Raw genomic sequence first — 24,388 nt, 5'->3', positions numbered from 1 at the left:
TAGGCCTCTAGTACCCCCTCCAGTTCCAGAAAAAAAAAAAACTCACCTGCTTTCCTGATGATCAGCACATCCGGCATTCTCAGCAGCAGAACAACGTGCTAACACACACACACACACACACACACATTGTGCTGCTGGCTGTGCGGGAGGCTGGTTCCCAGGCTTTCACCGCTCCTCTCACAGTCAGCAGCGTGATGTGCGGCCTGGGATCAGCAGAACAGTGAAGCAGGGAGAGGACAGCTACCAGATTCACCGTGTAAACAAACTGCCCCCTCCCCCCAGCCTCTGTGCCCAGGGGAACATGCCCCAGCTGAACCCCCCTGCGTAATAGTTTGTCCACGGAAAGTCTATGGAAATTTGTATCATGCCAAAGCAGCTTTTATTTTATAACACCCCTGCCACACATGATTACCTCATCATTCAACAGCGCCTCAATGGAGAAGGGGGCTGGAACTTTAAAGGGGCACTGTGACTGGTACTACTATCAGACAGTGAAAAAAAAACGGAAAGACTGTCATTCATGGCATTAGTGTGTGCATCCATTTTGTGTCCATTTATTTGTTGCATCCGTATTTATAGTCTATTAAAAACTGATAAATTTCATAATTTTTTTTTTATCTTAAACCCTGCAGTGCCCTCATTATATATATATATATATATATGTATACACACACACATTCCTGTCTATAACAGCTGTTATAAATGGGGCTATTGGTTTCGATGGGGTCCTTCTGGCCCACTGGCCGTTAAAAAAAAAAAAACGGCCATGTAAATAGCTTCATTGGTTCTAAAAAACGGCCGAGTGACAGCTGTTAAAAAAATGTCCACCACATGGCCATTTTTTACTGTGGTGTGAATGCACTAATATTATAAGCACTGTGGCTGACGAGGCATCATGGCTGGCACTGTTTCGGGTGCCCTCCTGTGACTGGCACTGATGGGGCCGATAAGAGGAACAGATGAGAGGTGTAAATACGTATTAATACCAAGTGCCAGAAGAGATGTGTCTGGTGCTCCACACACTCAAGACATTAAAGGAGTTATCCCATGACTAATGTAAAAAATGACATCATATAGTACATGACAACCTCTTTCTAACAAAGCTAGAACCAGCCCTGTACCTCACATGGGTCCAGAGATCTCCCCATTCATTTCTCTGCTAGATTTATATCAAGCTGGCAGCTCAGGGGCGGTGTCTTTTATACTGCAGCTAAGGGTGTGTGTCCATGCTCTCCCTATCACAGCTCAGGAGGCGTGTCCATGCTCTCCCTATCACCGCTCAGGAGGCTGTTGAAAGAAGAAACTGAGCATGTGTGGCCATCTCAGTGAGCAGGTCAAGAAAATAAAACAAAAACAAACAGCAGGTGGCGCTACACAGATACATTTTATTAAATAACTCAGTGGCTATACAACATTTTTAATTACCGGTACATGCAATTACAAAAGTATTCAGATCAAGGTGCCGGTTTGAAAAATGTAGAATATTTTTTGTAGGACAACCCCTTAACCACCTCAGCTCCCCTAGCTTAAACCCCCTTAGGCTACTTTCACACTTGCGTTCAGAGCTATAATGCAGACGGTGGATCCGTTTAGAACGGATCCGTCTGCATTATATTGTAAAAAAAATTCTACGTGTCAAAGTAGCCTCAGACGGATGCGTCCAGACTTTACATTGAAAGTCAATGGGGGACGGATCCGTTTGAAAATTGAGCCATAGTGTGTCATATTCGAACGGATCCGTCCCCATTGACTTACATTGTAAGTCTGGACGGATCCATTTGCCTCCGCACGGCCAGGCGGACACCCGAATGCTGCAAGCAGCGTTCAGGTGTCCGCCTGCTGAGCGGAGCGGAGGCCAAACGCTGCCAGACTGATGCATTCTGAGCGGATCCGCATCCACTCAGAATGCATTAGGGCTGGACGGAAGCATTCGGGGCCGCTTGTAAGAGCCTTTGAACGGAACTCACAAGCGGAGCCCTGAACGCTAGTGTGAAAGTAGCCTAAATGACCAGACCACTTTTTACAATTCTGCACTATACTACTTTCACGGTTTATTGCTCGGTCATACAACTTACCACCCAAATGAATTTTACCTCCTTTTCTTCTCACTAATAGAGCTTTCATTTGGTGGTATTTCATTGCTGCTGACATTTTTCCTTTTTTTGATATTAATCGAAATTTACTGAAATTTTTGCAAAAAAAAAGACATTTTTCACTTTCGGTTGTAAAAATCTTTCAACTAAAACTACATTTCTATATAAATTTTTCTCTAAATTTATTGTTCTACATGTCTTTGATAAAAAAAAAAAAAGCAATAAGTGTATATTTATTGGTTTGGGTAAAAGTTATAGTGTTTACAAACTATGGTACAAAAATGTGAATTTACGCAATTTGAAGCAGCTCTAACTTTCTGCACCTGTCATGTTTCCTGAGGTTCTACAATGCCCAGACAGTAGAAACATCCCACAAATGACCCCGTTTCGGAAAGTAGACACTCTAAGGTATTCGCTGATGGGCATAGTGAGTTCATGGAAGTTTCTTTTTTTTGGTCACAAGTTAACGGAAATATATATATATTTTTTTTCATACAGAGTCTCATATTCCACTAACTTGTGACAAAAAATTTAATTGTACATGAACTCACCATACCCTTCACGGAATACCTTGGCATGTCTTCTTTCCAAAATGGGGTCACTTGTGGGGTAGTTATACTGCCCTGGCATTTTAGGGGACCTAAAGCGTGAGAAGTAGTTTGGAATCCAAATGCGTAAAAAATGCCCTGTGAAATCGTAAAGATACTCTTTAGAATTTGGGCCCCTTTGTGCACCTAGGCTGCAAAAAAATTGTCACACATGTGGTATCGCCGTACTCAGAAGAAGTAGGGCAATGTGTTTTGGGGTGTATTTTTACATGTACCCATGCTGGGTGAGAGAAATATCTCTCTAAAAGACAACTTTTCCCATTTTTTTTTATACAAAGTTGTCATTTGGCAGAGATATTTCTCTCACCCAGCATGGGTATATGTAAAAATACACCCCAAAACACATTGCCCTACTTCTTACGGTGATACCACACGTGTGACACTTTTTTACAGCCTAGGTGCGCAAAGGGGCCCAAATTCCAATGAGTACCTTTTAGGAGGGCATTTTTAGGCATTTGGATTCCAGACTTCTTCTCATGCTTTAGGGCCCCTAAAATGCCAGGGCAGTATAAATACCTCACATGTGACCCCATTTTGGAAAGAAGACACCCCAAGGTATTCCGTGAGGGCCACGGCGAGTTCCTAGAATATTATTTTTTTGGCACAAGTTAGCGGAAAATGATTTTGTAAGAGGAAAAAAAAAAAAAAACATTTTCCGCTAACTTGTGCCAAAAAAATTAATATTCTAGGAACTCGCCATGCCCCTCAAAAGTGATCTTTTTATAGTGTTGCAGCGATTTTACAGTGTTTTTGCAGTGATCAGAAAAAAAAAATTCTGTCACTGCAGTGGGGCGGACTGAACGCAAGTTCAATGCCTGATCGGGCGAACACTGCGTTTTTTGTAGAGCCTATAGAACATTTCCTATTCTTGTCCGCAATTGCGGACAAGAAAAGGCATTTTCTATATAGTTCTGGCAATGTGCGGATCCGCAAAATGCGGAAAGCACATTGCCGGTGTCGGTGTTTTGCAGATCCGCGGTGTCAGTGTTTTGCGGATCCGCAAAACACATACTGACGTCTAAATTGAGCCTTACAGGGGGGTGATCAATAAGAGGGGGGTGAGCAGGGAGTCTATATGGGGTGATCAACCCCCTGTAAGGCTCCATTCAGACCTCCGTATGTGTTTTGCAGATCTGCGGATCCGCAAAACACATACGGACGTCTGAATAGAGCCTTACAGGGGGGTGATCAATGACAGGGGGGTGATCAGGGAGTCTATATGGGGTGATGAGGGGTTAATAAGTGACAGGGGGTGGGGGGTGTAGTGTAGTGGGGTTTGGTGCTACCTACAGAGCTGCCTGTGTCGTCTGGTGGTCGATCCAAGCAAAAGGGACCACCAGAGGACCAGGTAGCAGGTATATCAGATGCTGTTAACAAAACAGCGTCTGATATACCTTTCAAGGGTAAAAAAAATAAAAAAAAAATAAAAAATCGCATCTACAGCCTGCCAGCGAATGATCGCCGCTGGCAGGCTTTAGATGAACTAGTTTACCTCCCGATCCTGTGAACGCGCGCTCCTGTGTGCGCGCGTTCACAGGAAATCTTGCGTCTCGTGAGATGGCGCGCCGGCGCGTCAAGGAGGAACATATCGACCGCCTCCGGAACGCAATCCTGCGTTAGGCGGTCCGGAGGCGGTTTACATCTATTTACTTGGCACCATGGTAAGGCTTGGTGGCAGACACTATTATAGGGCCACTTTGTGAGCACTGTGCTATTATTTGTGCACTATATGACATTATTATTAGGGTAGATATAACCTTTGCTTGGTAACAGGTAGAACAGGGGTCTCAGATTCAGAAACGTGACAAAGGGATGCATTTGGCATAATTTTGATTTCATGATGCTGAAGGTTACATAATGGATGTAGTGGAAAGTGATGATGATCCCTACCAAAGATTAAAATGTCACTGCGGATCAGACTTTCAGTCTACCCCATGTCCATTATCTTGTGGATTGCTCGTGGATTTTTTCATTGAACTTCAATGGATTTTAAATCCTCATCTGATAAGTATGTTCCAGGTTTCGGATTTTGGATCATTTGCTTGATGTCCCAGGACCTGAAAAACATAAGAGAAGAAAACAGGCATATAATGCAACAACTAACATTTAAGGCTTTAAGTGAATCAATTAAAGTTCAAACACTTCTTGCTTGAAGTTTCAGGTAGGATTCAGCAGCCTAGGCAATAAATCCATTCTCCAAAGGGTAAGAGCAGAACAAGTTCCGTGATAGGCCTGATGAAAGTCTTTACAGTCCCTTGTCTTGCAACTATGATCCAAAGGCCGGTGTCACGACGGGCGTGCACTCAGATTCACAGATAACCCACCAACCAGGCTCTGGGCGAGAGACAGGGGAAGGGTCACCTCCTAGCTAATCCCTGACCTCTTTCCCGGCACTGCTCAGCCCACATGCAGACCTTAAAGGTAGGTGTGATGTGTCCCCGTGCCTGGGCTGAGAAAACCCTAACTTCCCTGAGATGGTGAAGAGGGGAAATAGGAGCAGCCTGCTCGCACAGAACCTGGATGGGAGAGATGACACAAAACAACCAATTTTGAATCACACTTATCTTTCTGAGCTGGAACAGACAGACAACCTTCCTTCCTAGCTTCCAAGACCACAATGATTTGTATAATCCGCTCAGAGCACTGGGCTGGTGTGCTATTTAAACTAATGACCCCACCCAGTGCACCTGATAGAGGCGAATCCAGCACGGCTCCGAAACAAACACTAAACTCATGCTGCTATCCTGGCCGACCTCCGCACATCGTAAGAGTGGGGCATGACAGTAGCCCCCCTTCTACAGGTGACCCCCGGACACCCCGGACCAACCTTATCCGGATGGGACCTATAAAAAGCCCTCACCAGTTGGCTGGCGTTGACATCCAACGCCGGAACCCACATCCTCTCTTCAGGACCGTATCCCCTCCAGTGCACCAAGTACTGAAGGGAGCCCCGAAGAACGTTCGAGTCGAGAATCCTGGAGATCTCAAACTCCAAGTTTCCCTCGACTAGAACAGTAGGAGGAGGCGATGGTTCCACCGGTCTCACGTATTTTTTTAGTAAAGACCTGTGGAACACATCATGGATCCTCCAAGTCTGCGGAAGATCCAGCCGAAACGCCACAGAATTGATCAACGCAGAAATTTTATACGGACCAATAAATCTTGGACCCAGTTTCCAAGATGGCACTCTCAATTTGATATTCTTAGTGGACAACCACACCAGATCACCCACACACGTCTCTTGTCAGCCATTCGTTTATACCTCTCACCCATCCTCTCCAAATTCCCTTGAATCCTCCGCCAGATGGAGGATAAGGCAGAAGAGAATCTCTCCTCCTCTGGCATCCTAGAGGAACCAGACCCAGAAAAGGTACCAAACTGAGGATGGAAACCGTATGCGCCAAAAAATGGCAACTTACCCGTGGACTCCTGCCTACGGTTATTCAACGCAAATTCTGCTAAGGACAAGAATGAGGACCAGTCCTCCTGATTCTCAGCCACAAAGCACCTCAAGTAGGTCTCCAGGTTTTGATTAGTACGCTCCGTCTGACCATTCGACTGCGGATGAAAGGCCGAAGAGAATGAAAGTTGAATGCCAAGCCGAAAGCAGAACGCCCTCCAAAACCTGGAGACAAACTGCAAGCCCCTATCAGAGACCACATCCGGAAAGAATACCATGCAATTTCACAATATTATCCACAAAAATCTGCGCAAGAGTCTTAGCGTTAGGCAGACTCGTTAGTGGTATAAAGTGAGCCATTTTACTGAAACGGTCAACTACCACCAAAATCACTGTTCTCCCGGAGGAACTCGGCAGATCCGTAATAACGTCCATAGACAAATGCGTCCAAGGACGAGAAGGAATAGACAACGGAAGAAGTGAACCAGGCGGTCAAGTATGAGCAACCTTTGACAGAGCGCAGGTTTCACAAGCTGTCACGTAATTCTCAATGCTCCTACGTAACCCTGGCAACCAGAACCTCCGGGATACTAGATCACAGGTGGACTTACCACCAGGATGTCCAACGAGAACAGTATCGTGATGTTCCTTGAACACCCTGTATCGTAGGCCCTCAGGAACAAACAACCTCCCTGGGGGACAAGAATCAGGAGCCCCCTCCTGGGCTCCCAACACCTCCATCTCCAATTCAGGGTACAGAGCGGAGACCACCACCCCATCCGCCAAAATCGGCGCAGGATCTTCTGAATCACCTCCCCCAGGAAAGCTGCGAGACAAGGCATCTGCCTTGACATTCTTGACCCCTGGGTAAAAAGTAACCACAAAATTGAACCTGGTAAAAAAACTGACCATCTGGCCTGCCTAGGGTTCAGACGTTTGGCAGACTGCAGGTAAGCCAGATTCTTATGGTCAATATACACCGTAACGGGGTGAGACGCCCCCTCTAACCAGTGACGCCATTCCTCAAAGGCCAACTTGATAGCCAACAACTCTATCTCCAACATCATAATTCCTCTCGGCGACCGAGAGCTTCTTGGAGAAGAAGGCACACGGGACCCACTTGCCAGGAGATGAACCCTGTGACAGCACCGCCCCAACCCCCACCTCTGATGCATCAACCTCCACTACGAATAGCTGAGACACATCCAGCTGCACCAGGATGGGAGCAGACGCAAAACGCTCCTTAATAGCCGAAAAGGACTGCAATGCCTCATCCGACCAGACAGAGACATCGGCGCCCTTCTTGGTCATATCAGTAAGAGGTTTTACTATGGTAGAATAATTCGAAATAAATTTTCGATAATAATTCGTAAACCCCAAGAACCGCATCAAAGCTTTCTGATTCTCTGGTCGGTCCCACTCCAGAACCGCCCGAACCTTTTCGGGGTCCATACGAAAACCGGAATCAGAAAGCATGTATCCCAAGAACGGAAGCTCTTGCACCGCAAACAAACATTTCTCCAATTTGGCATATAACTTATTCTCCCGAAGGATCGTCAAAACCTGTCTCACATGATCCTGATGGGTCTTCAGATCAGGAGAATAAATTAAAATGTCATCCAGGTAAACTACGAACCTCCCCACCAAGTGATGAAAAATGTCATTGACGAATCGCTGAAATACTGCTGGCGCGTTCGTCAACCCAAAAGGCATCACCAGGTTCTCAAAATGACCCTCGTGCGTATTGAAGGCCGTTTTCCACTCATCCCCCTCCTTGATTCTAATCAGATTGTAGGCCCATCTCAAATCCAACTTGGAGACCACCTTGGCTCCAACAATCTGATCAAAAAGATCAGAGATCAAAGGCAGGGGATATGGATCCCGGACTGTAATACGGTTCAATTCCCGGAACTCCAAACACGTTCTCAGTGATCCATCCTTTTAGCCGTGTCTAGACATTTTTTTATGGATTTGCAAAAAAAATTTACTGTCTCTTTTTAAGAAATGATAGGGAGATTGAAAGTTTTCAATATGTGGGTGGGGAAGAAAAGGTGTTAATGTACGCGGATGATATTTTACTTTTTTTGCAAAACACTGGGGATCAGTTTAATAAAGTGATGGAGACAATAGATAAGTTTGGTTTTTTTTCTGGTTTAAATATTAACTGGGGGAAATCACACATGTTATTATTAGGAGATGGACAATTACAGGGAGATATACGGGTACACGTTCTTAAAAAAAATGAAAATTTTAAATACCTCGGTATACAAATCTCTAGAAATATAGAAGAATATGAAAAACTAAATGTCCTTCCCTTAATAAAAGAATTAAGAACTAAAATACACATATGGAAAAGACTGCCAATGTCAATCCAAGGTAGAGTAAATCTAATAAAAATGGTCCTCCTCCCGAAGATACTCTATGTATTACAAAATGCCCCAGTGAGAATACCGCAGAACATTTTCAAACTATTTGATAGATTAATGGGGGATTTTATTTGGAAGGGTGCGATCCCTCGGATAAAGAAGGAAGTCCTTCAGCTTCCAGTGCAGGAGGGAGGATTAGCGGTCCCTAATTTGTTTTTTTATTTTTTAATAACACAATACGGGAACATAAAGGGTAGTTTAGATAGTCAGGTGGGTAGACAAGAATTAAATAAATGGGGATGGAAAAAAGAATGTAATCACTTAGAGGTGTTGGAATCAGGTTTTTTTGGGGAAAAAAATACTGAAAATAGGATATTAAATTTAATAGAATACGTATGGGGGGAAATTAAGAAGATATTGGAGATTAAAGGGTTTTTGAAATATACACTGATATGGAAACATTTCAATTTAAAGGAATTAGAAACAATAAGGGATTATATAGATTGGGGGAAAAAAGGAGTGAAATATTTAGATCAGATCTTTGAAGAGGATAAGCTGAAGGACTTCAACAAAATGGTGTCGGAATTTGGGATCCCCCACAGTGATATGTATAAATATTTCCAGCTTAGGAATGCACTGTGGACAGTGGTACAGGAAGACAAGTATAGAAGGGAAAAATCAGATAAGTTGGATAAGTTTACAGCAGAAACAGAAGGAGGAGGAATAACTGCAAGGAGATATAAGGTTCTGATGGAGGTAAAGAGAAAAAGGACTATAATGCTTGCTGAGAAAAAATGGGAGAAAGATCTAGATTCCTTTACGGAAGAAAAATGGAGAGATGCCCTTAGGAATTATGCGACAATCTCGGACAGGGGTTCACATAAGATCTCACAATTTTTCATAGTGCATAGACTTCATCGATCTCCATGGATATTGAAAAGAATGGGAGTGAGAGAAACAGATAAGTGTTCAAGATGCGGGGAGGAGAGAGCAGATTTGATACATTGTTTTTGGAGATGCCCCAAGCTATATAGATACTGGACAGAAATAATGGAAACCGTGTATTTGCTCCTGAAGGTTCGGTTGCCCAGGGATCCGGTAATTTGTATTCTAGGGGCAACTGAACACTTGAATTTGAACAAAAAAATACGATTGGTCTTGAATAAAGTATTATTTCAGGCCAGACTCCTTATTCTCAGAAAATGGATAAAGGCGGACCCACCGATGGTGGGACAGTGGAGAAAAGTAATAGATAATTTAATTAAAGAAGAACGTGTAATGAATAATAATTCTAAAGGGTCATTAAATCTCGACCAAGTGTGGGAAAATTGGATACTTCAGGGTTGACATCTGCCATGTGTTTTTTTTTAATTTTTTTCCACGCCCCCCCTCCTTCACTCCCTTTAGGGGTGGGAGGGTATGGTAAAGGGAGGGGGGAACGAGGGGGAGGGAAGGTAAAGGGGAGAAAGAAAATAGAAATGAATAGAAACTACTAATTGTTAACATTTTTTGCTTGTTGTTGGTGCAATGTGTTTTATATGGATGTAGAAAAGATAAATAAAATTTAAAAAAAAAAAAAAAAAGAAGACAAACAGCGAAAAATGGTACTGTCTCTTTAAGAAGACGAACAGCGACTTAGACAGTACAATGTAGAGAAACAGTTTTGAACATTCACTTGAAGTGCAGTAAGCTTGTGCGACCATGTGCTTTCACAAGATGGCGGATGGCACTGAGCTTGATTGCAGATTAGGCACACACATATACACAGCAGGCTGTAGGAATTTTATGCATCTTTTGACTATTCTGACTCAGATTGTTGTAATAGCGACTTATCCCTAGTGAGACCTCTATTCCTGGCCTGTATAAGCAGATATAATCACTGCGGAAAATCCATATCAGATAGGTTGAACTCGCCAACAGCGAGTTTATCCAAGAAAGTTGCTTTATTCTGTAGCCCAGATACAGAGAACAGCAGAAACAAATAGATTTTGTAGTTGTGCGGTGTTGTAGGTGGTCAAAAGATGATGCTTTAGCAAGCTAGCATGAAATACAAGTGTACCTGTTGAATCCCAGAAGCAAAATGAAGACACAGGAAGTGAGGTACACAGAAGAAAGGGTGGAGCAAGGAAAACAAAGTGCATAACCAAAAACGGCCACTAGATGGGAACATATGAACATATGAATAGTTCAACAAAACTATATAGATTTAACAGCGTAGTAGCACAGTCTGCAATCCAGAAGATACTGAGTGGAAGGCCACGGAAGCACTACGGAGTGCTTCCGTGGCATTTCAGCTTGTGCCCCTGCACCGCTAAAAAATAGAACATGCATCCATCAGCGCAGGCCACACAGTGTGCATTTCAGCACCATGTGGACGAACCCTGCCGGCTACCTCCATGCGGTGCATATTACATGGCAATTTTTAGGCCTCATGCACACGACCGTTGTTCTGGTCCGTATCCGAACCACAGTTTTTGTGATTATGCAGCGGTCACACGGGACAAGATGATTATACAGAGAATGGCAAGAAGCCACAGAGTATGTTCTGTTTTTAATCCTCAGATCACCTTTTGTCTGCAGGTGAAATATGCAAGTTAAGGGCTCCATGCCCATATTGCAGGCCACAAATGGCGGGTCTGCAATATACAGGCACCGGCCCCATGCTGTGGATGTGAACCCATTGACTTGAGTGGGTCTGCTATTCGCAAGATACGCCCAAAGATAGGACAGGTGCAGGTTTCCCTGTAGATTCTTGTGAAATTTAGGTGCAGAATCCAAATCAAAATTCCATACTCTTCCTAAGGGCTCGTACATGGGCATGACCACGGGGCAGCCACATGCCACTTGAATGGGGTTCGCGATCCGCATCCGACAGTCTGCACCGCAAAAAAATAGTGCATGCACTTTTTTGTGGAACGGAAGCATGGAAAGGAACCCCACGGAAACACTCCGAAGTGGTTACGTTCCGCACCACATCACCGGATTTGTGGATCCATTCAAGTGAATGGGTCAGCATCCGTGATGCGGAATGCACATGCCCAGTGCCCCGGGTATTGCGGACCCGCGGTATGCGGGCCAGCGCTCGTGGGCATGAGCCCTAACTGTGTTCTTTAGGCCTTCCATTAATTTAAATGGGAAGTTCCATGTGAAACTGCACTAAGGCTCCCTGCATACGGTGTGGATTCACTTTTTCTGAGTGGATTTCGTGTGGAAAAACCACGGCGTAATACAGTACCAGCAAAGTGAAGGCGATTAGACAAATCTCACTCTACACTTTGCATTTTTTCTTAGGTGGGAAAATTGACCTGTTGTGTGGATTTTAAAATCCGTAGCATGTCTATTGTTCAGTAATGGCCAGTTTCGTAGTGTTCGCCAACGAACACATGTGGGCTGCCATCTTTAGTAAGGTTAGACTCACCCATCCGGCGATGCACAGGTAAGCCCTTACCTGTGCCGCGAGCCGGTCTGAAGTCAAATGCGGTCACCGGGAGCAGGCAGTTCCCGCCGGGGGCCTTCATCTGGCTGTTCTCGGAACGGCCTGCTCTCGGTGACCGCATTTAATTTCAGATCGGCTCGCTGGCGAGTGGCAGAGGCCGGGACATTAGCCTCAGCAAATTTACTAACATTTAAGCCTGGAAACAGGCGTAAAAGAGAAGTAAAAGCAACTCCAGTCAGGGGGCGGCGTAGTTTTCACTTCAGGTGCACGGACTGCCTCCGCCCTAAATTAGGCGCTTCCTCTGGTAGCGCCTAAGCTATCAAAGACCAGCGTAAAAAGCCAACTTTTGATAAATGACCCCGAATTTTTTTTTCACAGCATTTATTATCAAATCAATGCACAAAGAAAAATTGCTGCATATGAACCGCAGCACAAATTTCCCATAGAAAACAATGGGAGGCGGACTGTGTCAAAAGCAGTGCACCCAAGGAAGAAGCGACATGAAAAATCCACTCAAGGGAAATGTCGCACCAAGATGAGAAGGGGATCCAAGCAGAGGTGCACCCACTAACAGACAGCACCCAGTCTGATAGAGATAAGTAGATAAAAAAGTAGAAGTGGGGCACTCACTAAAAGTATAGGGATCTTGTGTTTATTAAGGTAATAACAATAACAATAACGTAATAAAATATCATATGTCGGTATTACATTGAAGTATCAGAGTATTCATAAAAGTGGAGCAAATAAAATATGGTACTATCGACAATAAGCAATAAAATGTAGCTGTAATAAAATGCAGTGAAAAAAGGGTTAAATACAGTACTAAGATATATAAATTAATGGATCCCGATAAATATGGTTAAAAGTTGTGAGTTCATATGTCAGCCATAGGGACATTCACTGATTGAATCCTGAGGGATAGTTCCATGTAAGGTGATCCGTTCCGACAACCAGTCTTTCAAGGGTGCTCTCAAGCAAGTAGGTCAGAGTCCCAAGCGTATGCAGCTAAAGAGGTTTTACTGTGTGTCAGTTTAGCTGCTAATACGCACAGCGGCGTCCCGCTGTAAATGCGATCGCTTGTAAGTGGGGTATACAAGTGCTTACCCGAGGCTTCTGGATAACGATTCCTCGACACGGTGCGTTGGTGTACGGCTCCGGTCTCAAGGATAGATGTCCTGTTTCAAAATTGGCGCCAGTTGAGATGTTTGTTGCACGCGGTATGAGTAACCTGCGTAGTACAACACCGATGGTTCCGGTAATGGCTCTGGCGCACAGGTGATGACTTCCAGGCTTCTCGGACTTGTAAACCCACTTGTCCTGGTGGGGGGGATACCAGACGCGTTTCGGGGATTTACAAGGCAGACCCCTTCTTCAGTGGTTGACAACCCCCTGTTCATGTTCCGTTTTTATAGGGCATGAGGGACAAGAAAGAGCTGGTTCGGAATCCGAATTTTAAGGATTAGGATCAGTTGGAACTGACTGTCACTTTATGTTCAGCTTATCGTCAGATATATCATTCACATAATCAGGTAAATAATGTTAGTTCATCATATAAATAGAGGATATCGAAACAAAGTAAAAATATCAATATAGATCCATATAGACATATGTACAATTACGGGATCTCCATCTATAAAAACCTACATAGCTTGTTAAAATGCACACTATGACAGTTTCTCTAAAAACACATTGAATAAAATCAAATCAGAACAGTGTCGTTCTTGCAAATAAATCCGTGCGGTTATATATCTTAGTACTGTATTTAACCCTTTTTTCACTGCATTTTATTACAGCTACATTTTATTGCTTATTGTCGATAGTACCATATTTTATTTGCTCCACTTTTATGAATACTCTGATACTTCAATGTAATACCGACATATGATATTTTATTACGTTATTGTTATTGTTATTACCTTAATAAACACAAGATCCATATACTTTTAGTGAGTGCCCCACTTCTACTTTTTTATCTACTTTTTTATGAAAAATCCACTGCAAACTGAACCTATGATAACTGTACCTTCTTCTATTACAGTATTTATTAGTGATAATGGATTATTACAGTCATGTCCTTTTACAGTATTACTATCACCTGTTCTTACAGCAAAAGGCACACTTTACGTTTACAGTTCACAAGCTGAGTTTGCAGCTATTGGAACTTCTCTTTACCGCTGGTTGGCAAACGCGCTTCTCCTGTACGGTTGGCAAAGATGTCGGAAACGCGGAAAAGGGAACTACATCGCTGACCCGGAAGTGTAGTCCGGATGACGGCTGTGACGTCAGTGACCCGGATGGTTGGCAGGAGAATGAATGGTTTGGCTGGCAGAAGTGAGTTGTCCCGCTGCTGGGCGGAAGTGAGGTGCGGCGCTAGTTGTCAGTAGCGGGTATTAAGGGAGAATGGCTGTGAGTGGTCGGAAGAAGCTCCTGCAGCTGGTGACCCGGTTTGGGGTGCTGCTTCTCACCCGGTGCCCGTTCTGGTTTTGCTTCAGCCAGCTTATGTTATATGCGGAGAGAGCAGAGGCCAAGAGGTACACTGTTATTATACATGAGATTTAGAGGCTGTGCACACAATGCGTTACTGCGTTAGGCATTTACACCAAGTAAACAGCAATGAGCGTGTGTCCCTTAAAGGGGAAGTGTCATGTTTTTGTATGTTATAGAGGAGGGTCCCCCTGTTTTGAATTCCACTCTGTAACTCAACTCTTGCTCTGGTGGACCCTACGGGGTCAGCCGTTCATCTGAGTAGTCACCATGGAATACTGCACTTCTATAGCGGCCACTGCAGGGAGAATATGTGGCCACGTCCAGGGCCGGCTCCAGGTTCATGTGGGCCCTTGGGCGATAAATCCCAGTGGGCCCCCGTGAGGCATTTTTTTACATTGACATGTCCCCCTGTGGCTCCCACACGGTATAATGACCCCCAGTGACCCCTATACAGTATAATGACTACTAGTGGCCCTTCACACAGTATAATGACTACTAGTGGCCCTTCACACAGTATAATGACTACTAGTGGCCCTTCACACAGTATAATGACTACTAGTGGCCCTTCACACAGTATAATGAACCCCCAATTCCCCCCCCCCCCCCTGTATTATGACCACCTGTGGCCCTGCATTCAGAATAATAACCCCCAGTCACCCCCATTCAGAATAATGACCCCCAGTAGCCCCCACACTGGGGGAATACTGTATGGAGGGGGCTCTGGGGGTCATTATACTAAATGGGGGACACTGAGGGTCATTATACTATGTAAAGGGCCCTCACAGTATAATGACCCCACAGCGACACTCCATGCAGAATAATGACCCCCAGTCGCCACCACACTGGGGGTTATACTGTATGGAGGGGGCACGAGGGGTTATTATATTTAATGGGGGCTCTGGTGGTCATTATGCTAAATGGAGGGTCAATGGGGATCGTTATACTAAATGGGGGGCACTGGGAGTCATTATACTGTGTAAGGGGCCCTCACAGTATGATGAATGACCCCCCAGTGGCCCCCTCACATACCTATCATTGCAGGGGAGCTGGCAGTCCTGTCCATCACTAACCGCAGCTCCCTGCGCTCCTTTCTCTCCTCCGGCCCGCTGCAGCAGTGAGCCAGGCCTGGAGGCAGAGAAGGAGATGTGCAGTGATGTAGCTGGAACTGACTGGGCCCCACAGCAAATTTGAGTACGCCCCCCTCCTCCCCAATGTGTGTTCACATCACGTTTTTCCTATCGGTTTGATGTATACAAATGTGCAGCGCTCCACGTTTTTGTATCCTGCAGAGTCAAGTAAAAAATGCATACGTTAACGTATATGGTTTTTTACAATGGAACTGTATGGTGACCGGACGCCACTGTACGGCATCAGTCTGAGGCATCTGGTAACGCATACATTTTTGGTATGCATTAAATGGATGGCACAAATGGGATGTGAACCCAGCCCTAGTGTCAGAATAAGCCCCAGTACACAGCAGAGCAGCGTGGCGGAGAGCGGAGGCTGCCATGTACTGACAGAGCGCTACCTGGTCCTGCTGGTCAGGGATGAGGACTGTGCTTACCAAGGATCATTTTCTACTGGGAAATACAGTGCACAATATAATACACTAGAATCTATATACTATAAAGATATTAGCCCTACCCCCAAATAATAATACAATTAGGGGGTCATTTATTACATAGAAATACGTCTGTTAGGCTACTTTCACACTTGCGTTCGGTGCTCCGCTTGTGAGTTCCGTTTGAAGGCTCTCACAAGCGGCCCCGAACGGATTCGTCCAGCCCTAATGCATTCTGAGTGGACGCGGATCCGCTCAGAATGCATCAGTCTGGCACAGTCTGTCCTCCGCTCCGCTCAGCAGGCGGCCACCTGAACGCTGCTTGCAGCGTTCGGGTGTCCGCCTGGCCGCGCGGATCCATCCAGACTTACAATGTAAGTCAATGGGGACGGATCCGTTTGAAGTTGACACAATATGGCTCAATTTTCAAACGGATCCGTCCCCCATTGACTTTCAATGTAAAGTCTAAACGGATCCGTTTGCATTATCATGCAAACGTATACGTTCTGAACGGATGTAAGCGTTTGCATTATAGGTGCGGATCCGTCTGTGCAGATACCAGACGAATCCGCACCTAAACGCAGGTGTGAAAGTAGCCTTAGGCTACTTTCACACTAGCGTTCGATCGGATCCGCTCATATTAATGCAGACGGAGGCTCCGTTCAGAACGGATCCGTCTGCATTAAATTGGCAAAAAAAAAGCTAAGTGTGAAATTAGCCTGAGCAGATCCGTCCAGACTTTTACATTGAAAGTCAATGGGGGACGGATCCGCTTGAAGATTGAGCCATATTGTGGCATCTTCAAACGGATCCGTCCCTATTGACTTACATTGTAAGTCTGGACGGATCCGCATGCCTCCGCACGGCCAGGCGGACACCCGAACGCTGCAAGCAGCGTTCAGGTGTCCGCCTGCTGAGCGGAGCGGAGGCTGAACGCCGCCAGACTGATGCAGTCTGAGCGGATCCGCATCCATTCAGACTGCATCAGGGCTGGACGGATCCGTTCGGGTCCGCTCGTGAGCCCCTTCAAACGGAGCTCACGAGCGGACAGCCGAACGCTAGTGTGAAACTAGACTTAGGCGTATTTCTGACACAGATTGTGGCATAAAGGTCCTTAGCACCGCAATCTGTATCTTTTCCCGCTCATGCCAGGTCTAAAAAAGGATGGCGTGGGCAGGGAAAGGGATACAGTTATGGCCATGCAGTTATTGGATACCACCGCCATATAGTGATAACACCGCCATACAATGATAAAACCACCATACAGTGACCGGATAAAAGGGTATAAGAGGGCACAGTACAGGGAATGACTATGGGCACTGCACAGGGTGTGGTAAGAGGGCACAATGCAGGGTATAAGTGGGCACAGTACGGGGTGGGGGGCACAGTCACATGACCCTGTGACGTTAGAAGGTCCTTATGGTGAATGCTGTTCAGATGCCACCATAATGAGAGGCAGAGGAGTGAGACAGGGGCCCTGGATGGACAGGAGGGGTGGACACAGCAAGTAGGGGGAAGGGGCTCTGAGGGGGATTCATACAAGTAGTGGCAGGAGGTCTGTGCAGGGCAGCAACAGGAGATAGGAGGGTGAAACAGGAGCTCTGGATACATGAGGGAGGAAAGGAGACAGCAGGGGCCCCATGAGGATGAGATAGGACAGGATATGGGGGGGGGGGGGGGCAGGTGTCATGGAGGCAAACTGCTTAATGAAACAGTAACACAACTAAATAGAATGAAGCAGCAGCCGATCGAAGAGACCCCCCCCCTTCTGTCCCAAGAGACATTCACAGTGCAGACTGCAGACTCACTCACAGACTGTCTTCAGCTCCAGCTCCAGCCCTCGGTCTCTCTCCTCAGGCAGCGTGTGTCCTGTGTAGAGGGGGCGTGTCTGAGTCTCTGCGCTCAGGGGGCGTGTCTGAGTCTCTGTAGCTCAGAGGGCCCCACCAAAGGGGTACTGCGTAAGTGAAGTGACAGCAGTGAGAGCTCCCATCTGTATTGATGGAAGTGCTCATAGCAGCTCAGTGGGCCCCCCCAGGAGCATTGGGCCCCGGCACTTGCCCGGGGATGCCGGGTTATGACGCCGGCCCTGGCCACGTCTTCCCCCAGTGATGGCTGCTGATCAGCCGGGTTACAGGTGCCAAATTAGCTCTGATTTCCTTCCATGTATGGGCCATTATTCAGTACACATTACTGGACCCCCCTCGGCCTGTCAGATGAGCCAGGAAAGTGGGATGATGTCATCGCTACATCTGATTGGCCAAGAGAACATCTGGCCCTAAGGATAAGCTAATCACCAGCGGGGTTGTGCCCCTATTAACACTTATCCCCAATCCACAGTATAGGATATATATGTTTGACCTCTGGGACCCCCTGCGATCACGAGAACAGGGGTCTGCAATTGGCACCAAACTGCCCGATGAGAATGGAGCGGCGGGTCGCATATGCATCCTCCACTCCATTCACTTCTATGAGCGCTGTACTCGGCAGTCCTATGGAAGTGAATGGAGCAGAGGATGCAAAGGCACACCGCCGCTCCATTCTCATGGGGCAGTTTGGTGGCACTTGCAGACCCCTGTTCTCGTGATTGCTGGGAGTTGGATCCCCAGCGATCAAACACTTATCCCCTTTAATTTTTCTGCTGCTGTTTTTTTGGTATATTAAAGTGTAACTGTCATTCTTTTTTTTTATTTGTGTAATGTGTAGGGGCAGTGATGCTGACCATTTTTGTAATATACTTTAATTACTGAAATCATACATTTCTATTAGAAAAATAGCTCCAAAGTGGGCCATTTTGATTCTTAGGCCTCTTTCACACGGGCGTCATATTTTTGGCCTGGATAAGCGGATGGTGTGTTGTGGAAACGTGCGTGATTTTTCAGCGCGAGTGCAAAACATTGTCATGCATTTTGCACGCGCGTGAGAAAAATCGCACATGTTTGGTACCCAAACCCGAACTTCTTCACAGAAGTTCGGGCTTGGGATCGGTGTTCTGTAGATTGTATTATTTTCCCTTATAACATGATTATAAGGGAAAATAATAGCATTCTGAATACAGAATGCTTAGTACAATAGCGCTGGAGGGGTTAAAAAAAAAATTATAAAATTTTTAACTTGCCTTAATCCACTTGCTTGCGCAGCCGACATCTCCTTCTGTCTCTTTCTTTGCTGATTGTAGTCAAGGATTTGTGGTGACGTCACTCCGGTCATCACTTGATCCATCACCATGGTAAAAGATCATGTGACGGACCATGTGATGACCGGAGTGACGTCACCACAGGTCCTTGACTACAATCAGCAAAGAAGAAGACGACAGAAGAGATGCCGGCTGCGCGAGCAAGTGGAATAAGGTGAGTTAAATTTTTATTTTATTTTTTATATTTAACCCCTCCAGCACTATTGTAGTATGCATTCTGTATTCAGAATGCCATTATTTTCCCTTATAACCATGTTATAAGGGAAAATAATAATGATCGGGTCTCCATCCCGATCGTCTCCTAGCAACCGTGCCTGAAAATCGCACCGCATCCGCACTTGCTTGCGGATGCTTGCGATTTTCACGCAACCCTATTCACTTCTATGGGGCCTGCGTTACGTGGATTATCGCACCGCAACGCACAATATAGAGCTTGCTGCGATTTTCACGCAATGCATAAGTGATGCGTGAAAATCGCTGCTCGTGTGCACAGCCTCATAGAAATGAATGGGTCAGGATTCAGTCCGGGTGCAATGCGTTCAACTCATGCATTGCACCCGTGTGGAATACTCGCCCGTGTGAAAGGGGCCTTAGTCTCTTCCTGCTCAAGGAAATCAAAATCTAATTAAGGGCTCCTGCACCCGTTCCATGCGTTGGGGACCGCAAATTGTGGTCCCCAGTGCATAGCCCCGTCCATGAATCTGGCGCAGACCCATTCAACTTGAATGGGTCCGTGATCCCACCGCACCGCAAAAAAATAGAACAAGTTCTATAGTGCGGAGGTACAGACAGAAACCCCACGGAAGCACTCCGTAGTGGTTCCGTGCCTCCATTCCGCACCTTCCGGATTGCAGACCCATTAAATTGAATGGGCCCGCATCTGTGATACAGCATGCACACAGCCTGTGCTCGTATATTGTGGACCCGCTGTTTGTGGGCCGCAATAGGGGCACCAACCAACAATGGTCATGTCCATGAGCCCTAACGGAGGAATGAACAGAACACTTATGTGGTGCGCTCATTTTCATCTTTTCCGCTGCCGATCTATCGATTCCTGCCCTGTTCTTCTGCCATCCCATATGGTCACACCACTTCTGAGAATACCTGAAGCACACTGTGCATCGCTAGTCCAAACATTTCGTGCGGCTTGGCCAGCACTGATCACATGAGTAGTGCTGGCCAATCCAAGAGCAGGGCAGGAGAAGCAGGAAGTGTCTTGGACTGCCGATACACAGTATGCACCAGATAGTCTGAGGAGCGGGGAAATGATAGATCTGCAAGATGAGACGGAGGTCACCAGATAAGTGTTATGTTCATTCCCCAGTTACTGTGATTTTTCTTTGTAATTTTATTGAACCGGAGGGTCACTTTAAGTGTAATTATTAACCCTTGTTATGATTTCTTTAGGAAACCGGACATCCCTGTGCCATTCCTTTACTTTGACCTGGGTGTGGCTGTGCTTTGCGCCAGTTTTATGTCTTTTGGGGTAAAGCCGCGTTGGTTTGCACTGGGTTCTGCCCTGCAGCTGGCCATCAGCACCTATGCAGCACATGTTGGGGGACATGTCCACTATGGTGACTGGCTGAAGGTGAGTATTTTTATTTTTTTTTTCCCTTGTAGCAGCTGTTCATTTCTGCTTGTTCTTACCACCATCCACCTTTGAAGAATAATTAAAGGGCACCTCCAATATTCCCCCTAGATGCCTCCCTGGCTAGAAGATTGAAAGGCATTATGCCAAGCTTTTAAATTGTCCCCTATCCATAGTGTAGTATAAGAGTGTGAATAGTGGGAACACCATGATCATGAGAACGGGGGTCCTGATCTCCATTCATTTCTATGGGACGACCAGAGATTGGTAAGTGCTGTGCTTGGCTTCTCATGACCACTGCTCCATTCAAAGGAGGGCACAGGACAACTCCATTTTGTGTCTGACTATTGGGACCCCCACTGATCAGACTCTTATCCTCTATCCTGTGGATAGCTGGTAAATTTGAAACTGGCACAGCCTTTTAAGCTGGCGTTACACATGAGATTTATTTAGTACAAAGCTAACACAGTTCATCTGATGTTCCGCAAAACGGTGCCATAAAGAGTACAACTTGCCCCGCAAAAACAATCCCTTATACAACCACGTTGGCATTAAAATATATGCTACGGCTTTTGAAATGCTGAGAAAAAAAAGTGCAAAAGAAGAGCACGTCCTTATAGGGTTAAACGGGCTACATATGAGCATGAAAGGTGTCACAGAAGTAATGCCGGCTGTATGATAACGCTTCCCTATAGGCTGTAGGGCTATATAATCATCATGTTCAGATGTCAGCATATGGGGCATTTACAGAGCTGGAGGGCAATTTCTCTATTGACGTCTATTGTAAGAATATATTTTCCATCCCATTAGTAACATTTTATGAATATGACTGGTCTCTGTGTGTGTCAGGTCCGCATGTACTCTCGCACCATCGCCGTCATTGGAGGGTTTCTAATCCTGGCCAGCGGTGCTGGGGAGATCTACAGGCAGAAGCTTCGCGGCCGCTCTCTGCAGTCCACCGGTCAGGTCTTCCTGGGTATCTACCTCATCTGCCTGGTAAGTAAAAGGGCAGCTTGTTCTATCCTGAGCACCAAAAGCCGAGTCGGTGGATCTCTTCATGTCGCTCAAGACAAATCCGTTCTTTCATAAACTATTTTGCATTCTAGTTATTATGATGTTTAAAGGATCACTGACATTTATGAACGCTTGAATCATTTGGGCACCGGAGTGTGCTGACACCTCCACTATCGCTGGAATGAAGGGATCCTAGCGGTACTCCTTGGTGAGATGTATACAAGAGCTAGCATTTCTACATGCTTTCTGTGTTCCAACAGAAGATGACACGGCCCGGCTCTCATACAGGCAACCCTTCATTCTAACAGTTGGTGAGGTCTCAGCACCTGGACCACCACAGATCAAAACTTCTAACATGTCACATTGACACATCAGTGGTTGTCTGAAGTATCAGTGGTCTTTACGCAAACAACTCCCCTCAGTCTTACTTAAAATGATTCACCATGTAAAAGCTGAAAATACACACATTGTCTAGAGTAGACGTGTCCATCCCAGCATCAAAGTCTCACCTATGAGGATCCCTCAGATTGGGGCGTCCTGGTCCGCCACTCCTGCAACATGGCTGCACATACAAGTTCTGCTTACTGGTTGCCATGACCTGCCGTTTAAAGACTTGCCCCTTTAAAAAGCCCTGCATCTACATACCTTGGTCAAGGCAGAGTGGCAGGTTGGCACTCCCAGGCACTACATGTTTTGCATATGACATTCCATGTATAGCATCTGAAGGTTTGTGATTAATGGGTCTTTGTAACCCTCTCCAGGCATACACCCTACAGCACAGTAAGGAGGACCGCCAGTCATACTTGGACTTCCTTCCAGGAGGAGAACCAGCCCTGCAGATCCTGTTTGTCCTGTATGGCGTGTTGGCATTGTCTTTCCTATCTGGCTACTATGTTCGGTTCTCATCCCAAGTTCTTGCTGTCCTCCTCCCATTTTCCCTACTCCTTGTCGACGGAAACCTGGGCTACTGGCACAATAACCGACGAGTGGAATTCTGGAATCAGATGCGAATGATCGGACAGAACGTTGGCATTTTTGGGGCAGCAGTCATACTCGCCACTGATGGCTGATCCAGGACCACATTAATCTTACGCAGAAAAGGACTAGAAAGGCTCAAATGTGTCTCGGACCTATAGGTTTACAACATCCACCTTCTAGAGGCCACTGTGCCCAGCGTGGTTTCATATGCACCATGTTGTGCCCGTGTACCATATTCCATGCAGGATGTCTAAGTGAACTTGTATATAAGGAGGACTTACCTGGAACAATTTTAAGGCAACTTGCATTGCTTTACCTATATCTTCCATCATACGAACCTATCTTTCATTGAAGCTTATGAACACAAAGATACAATTCTATTAATGTAGCAGCAGTGGGTTAACCTGAATGGCTTGTGGTGCCCCAAGGTTGTAATTAAAGGGGTTATCCCCAAAAATTATTCCTATGCAATGAATAGGGCATTTCAAATGAGGTATTACTGCAATGTACATGCAATAAAATATTCCTTTTTATTTTTTTCAATGTGCATTACATTTTCCTCTCTGCTAGCGCCCCCTGTTGTCTGGTCCTCCTTGCATTTTGTGGGGCACTAGATATGCTCAGTAACTGCTTTTCTTCTCCACTTATTGCTGACATGGGGATCTTATCATTCATGGGATAACCCCTTTAAGAATTCTTTCTTTATATACAAGCTTATGAAAGTTGATGCTAGAAAGCCGCTGTTTCATAACTGTCACGTCCATTTTGAAAGTTTACTTAAAGGAATTTAAAGGGAAAGGTGTTATGGTTGGAGTCCTGGGAGCGCGATGCCAATCTGGCCAGACAACTAGTCACGCACTTGGGATATGGTTAGTGTCTAGCAAACCTCTTCCAGTCACTTTAATTAGGAGTGACATGGTATGACCTGGCTCGACCCTGACTCCAATGTATACAGACCTCAGTCTGTATGTGCGATAGTCTCTGAAAGCAGTTTTGTGCCGATGTTTGTTAGCTGTGGCCTGAATACTCATTATCTCTCCCAACTTCTCCATACATATGTACGCTTGGCTGGTTCCAATATGTATGTGTCCTGAGAGGGGAGAAAGCTGCTGCAAGATACTTGTGACAGTGGCTTATTCCCCCGAAAACAAAAGGGGATCGGGCATGTTGATATCCAGTTGCCTGATCCCTATCTCCCCTGATATCTGTTGTCGCGTGAGAGTTGGGAGGCTCCATACACATTAGATGGTCGGCTGGCTGATTCAACCATCTAAAGTCTATATATAAGTATCAGACAAATTTACCCCTATGCCTAATGGTAGAAACAGTAGCCTGTAGTTATGACATTTTATGTTTGTATGATAAATGTGCAGATAAAATCTGAATGTACAGACAGTTGAGTAACTTTGTGAGTACATTAGCTTGTGCTGATACTTGGTTACTGCCTTTATCATACTCCAGAGCTGCATTTGCAATTCTTCTGGTTGCTATAAATCAACAAGCTTGTGGTCTGACACAGCTAGCAACTTACCAGATCTCCTGTAAGGGTCCATTCACACATCCGTAAGTGTTCTGCAGATCCGCAAATTGCGGATCCGCAAAACACGGACACTGGCAATGTGCATTCCGCAATTTGCGGACCGCACATCGCCGGCACTATAATA

General features: G+C 45.6%; 1 protein-coding gene across 1 annotated transcript; it reads left to right on the top strand.

The window, feature by feature from the left end:
- The first annotated feature begins 14,303 nt into the window (after positions 1-14,303).
- On the top strand, positions 14,304-24,388 carry TMEM101 (transmembrane protein 101). Its single transcript, XM_044299055.1, has 4 exons — positions 14,304-14,434; positions 20,552-20,732; positions 21,582-21,728; positions 22,508-24,388. Exons 1-4 carry the CDS (start codon positions 14,304-14,306, stop codon positions 22,814-22,816), a joined length of 768 nt encoding a protein of 255 aa, XP_044154990.1. The 3' UTR covers positions 22,817-24,388.

This window comes from Bufo gargarizans, chromosome 6 (assembly GCF_014858855.1).
Source record: "Bufo gargarizans isolate SCDJY-AF-19 chromosome 6, ASM1485885v1, whole genome shotgun sequence".
NCBI classification, from domain to species: domain Eukaryota; kingdom Metazoa; phylum Chordata; class Amphibia; order Anura; family Bufonidae; genus Bufo; species Bufo gargarizans.
Note: the sequence above shows the minus strand (reverse complement) of the source record. Positions and strands in the feature narration are given on the sequence as shown.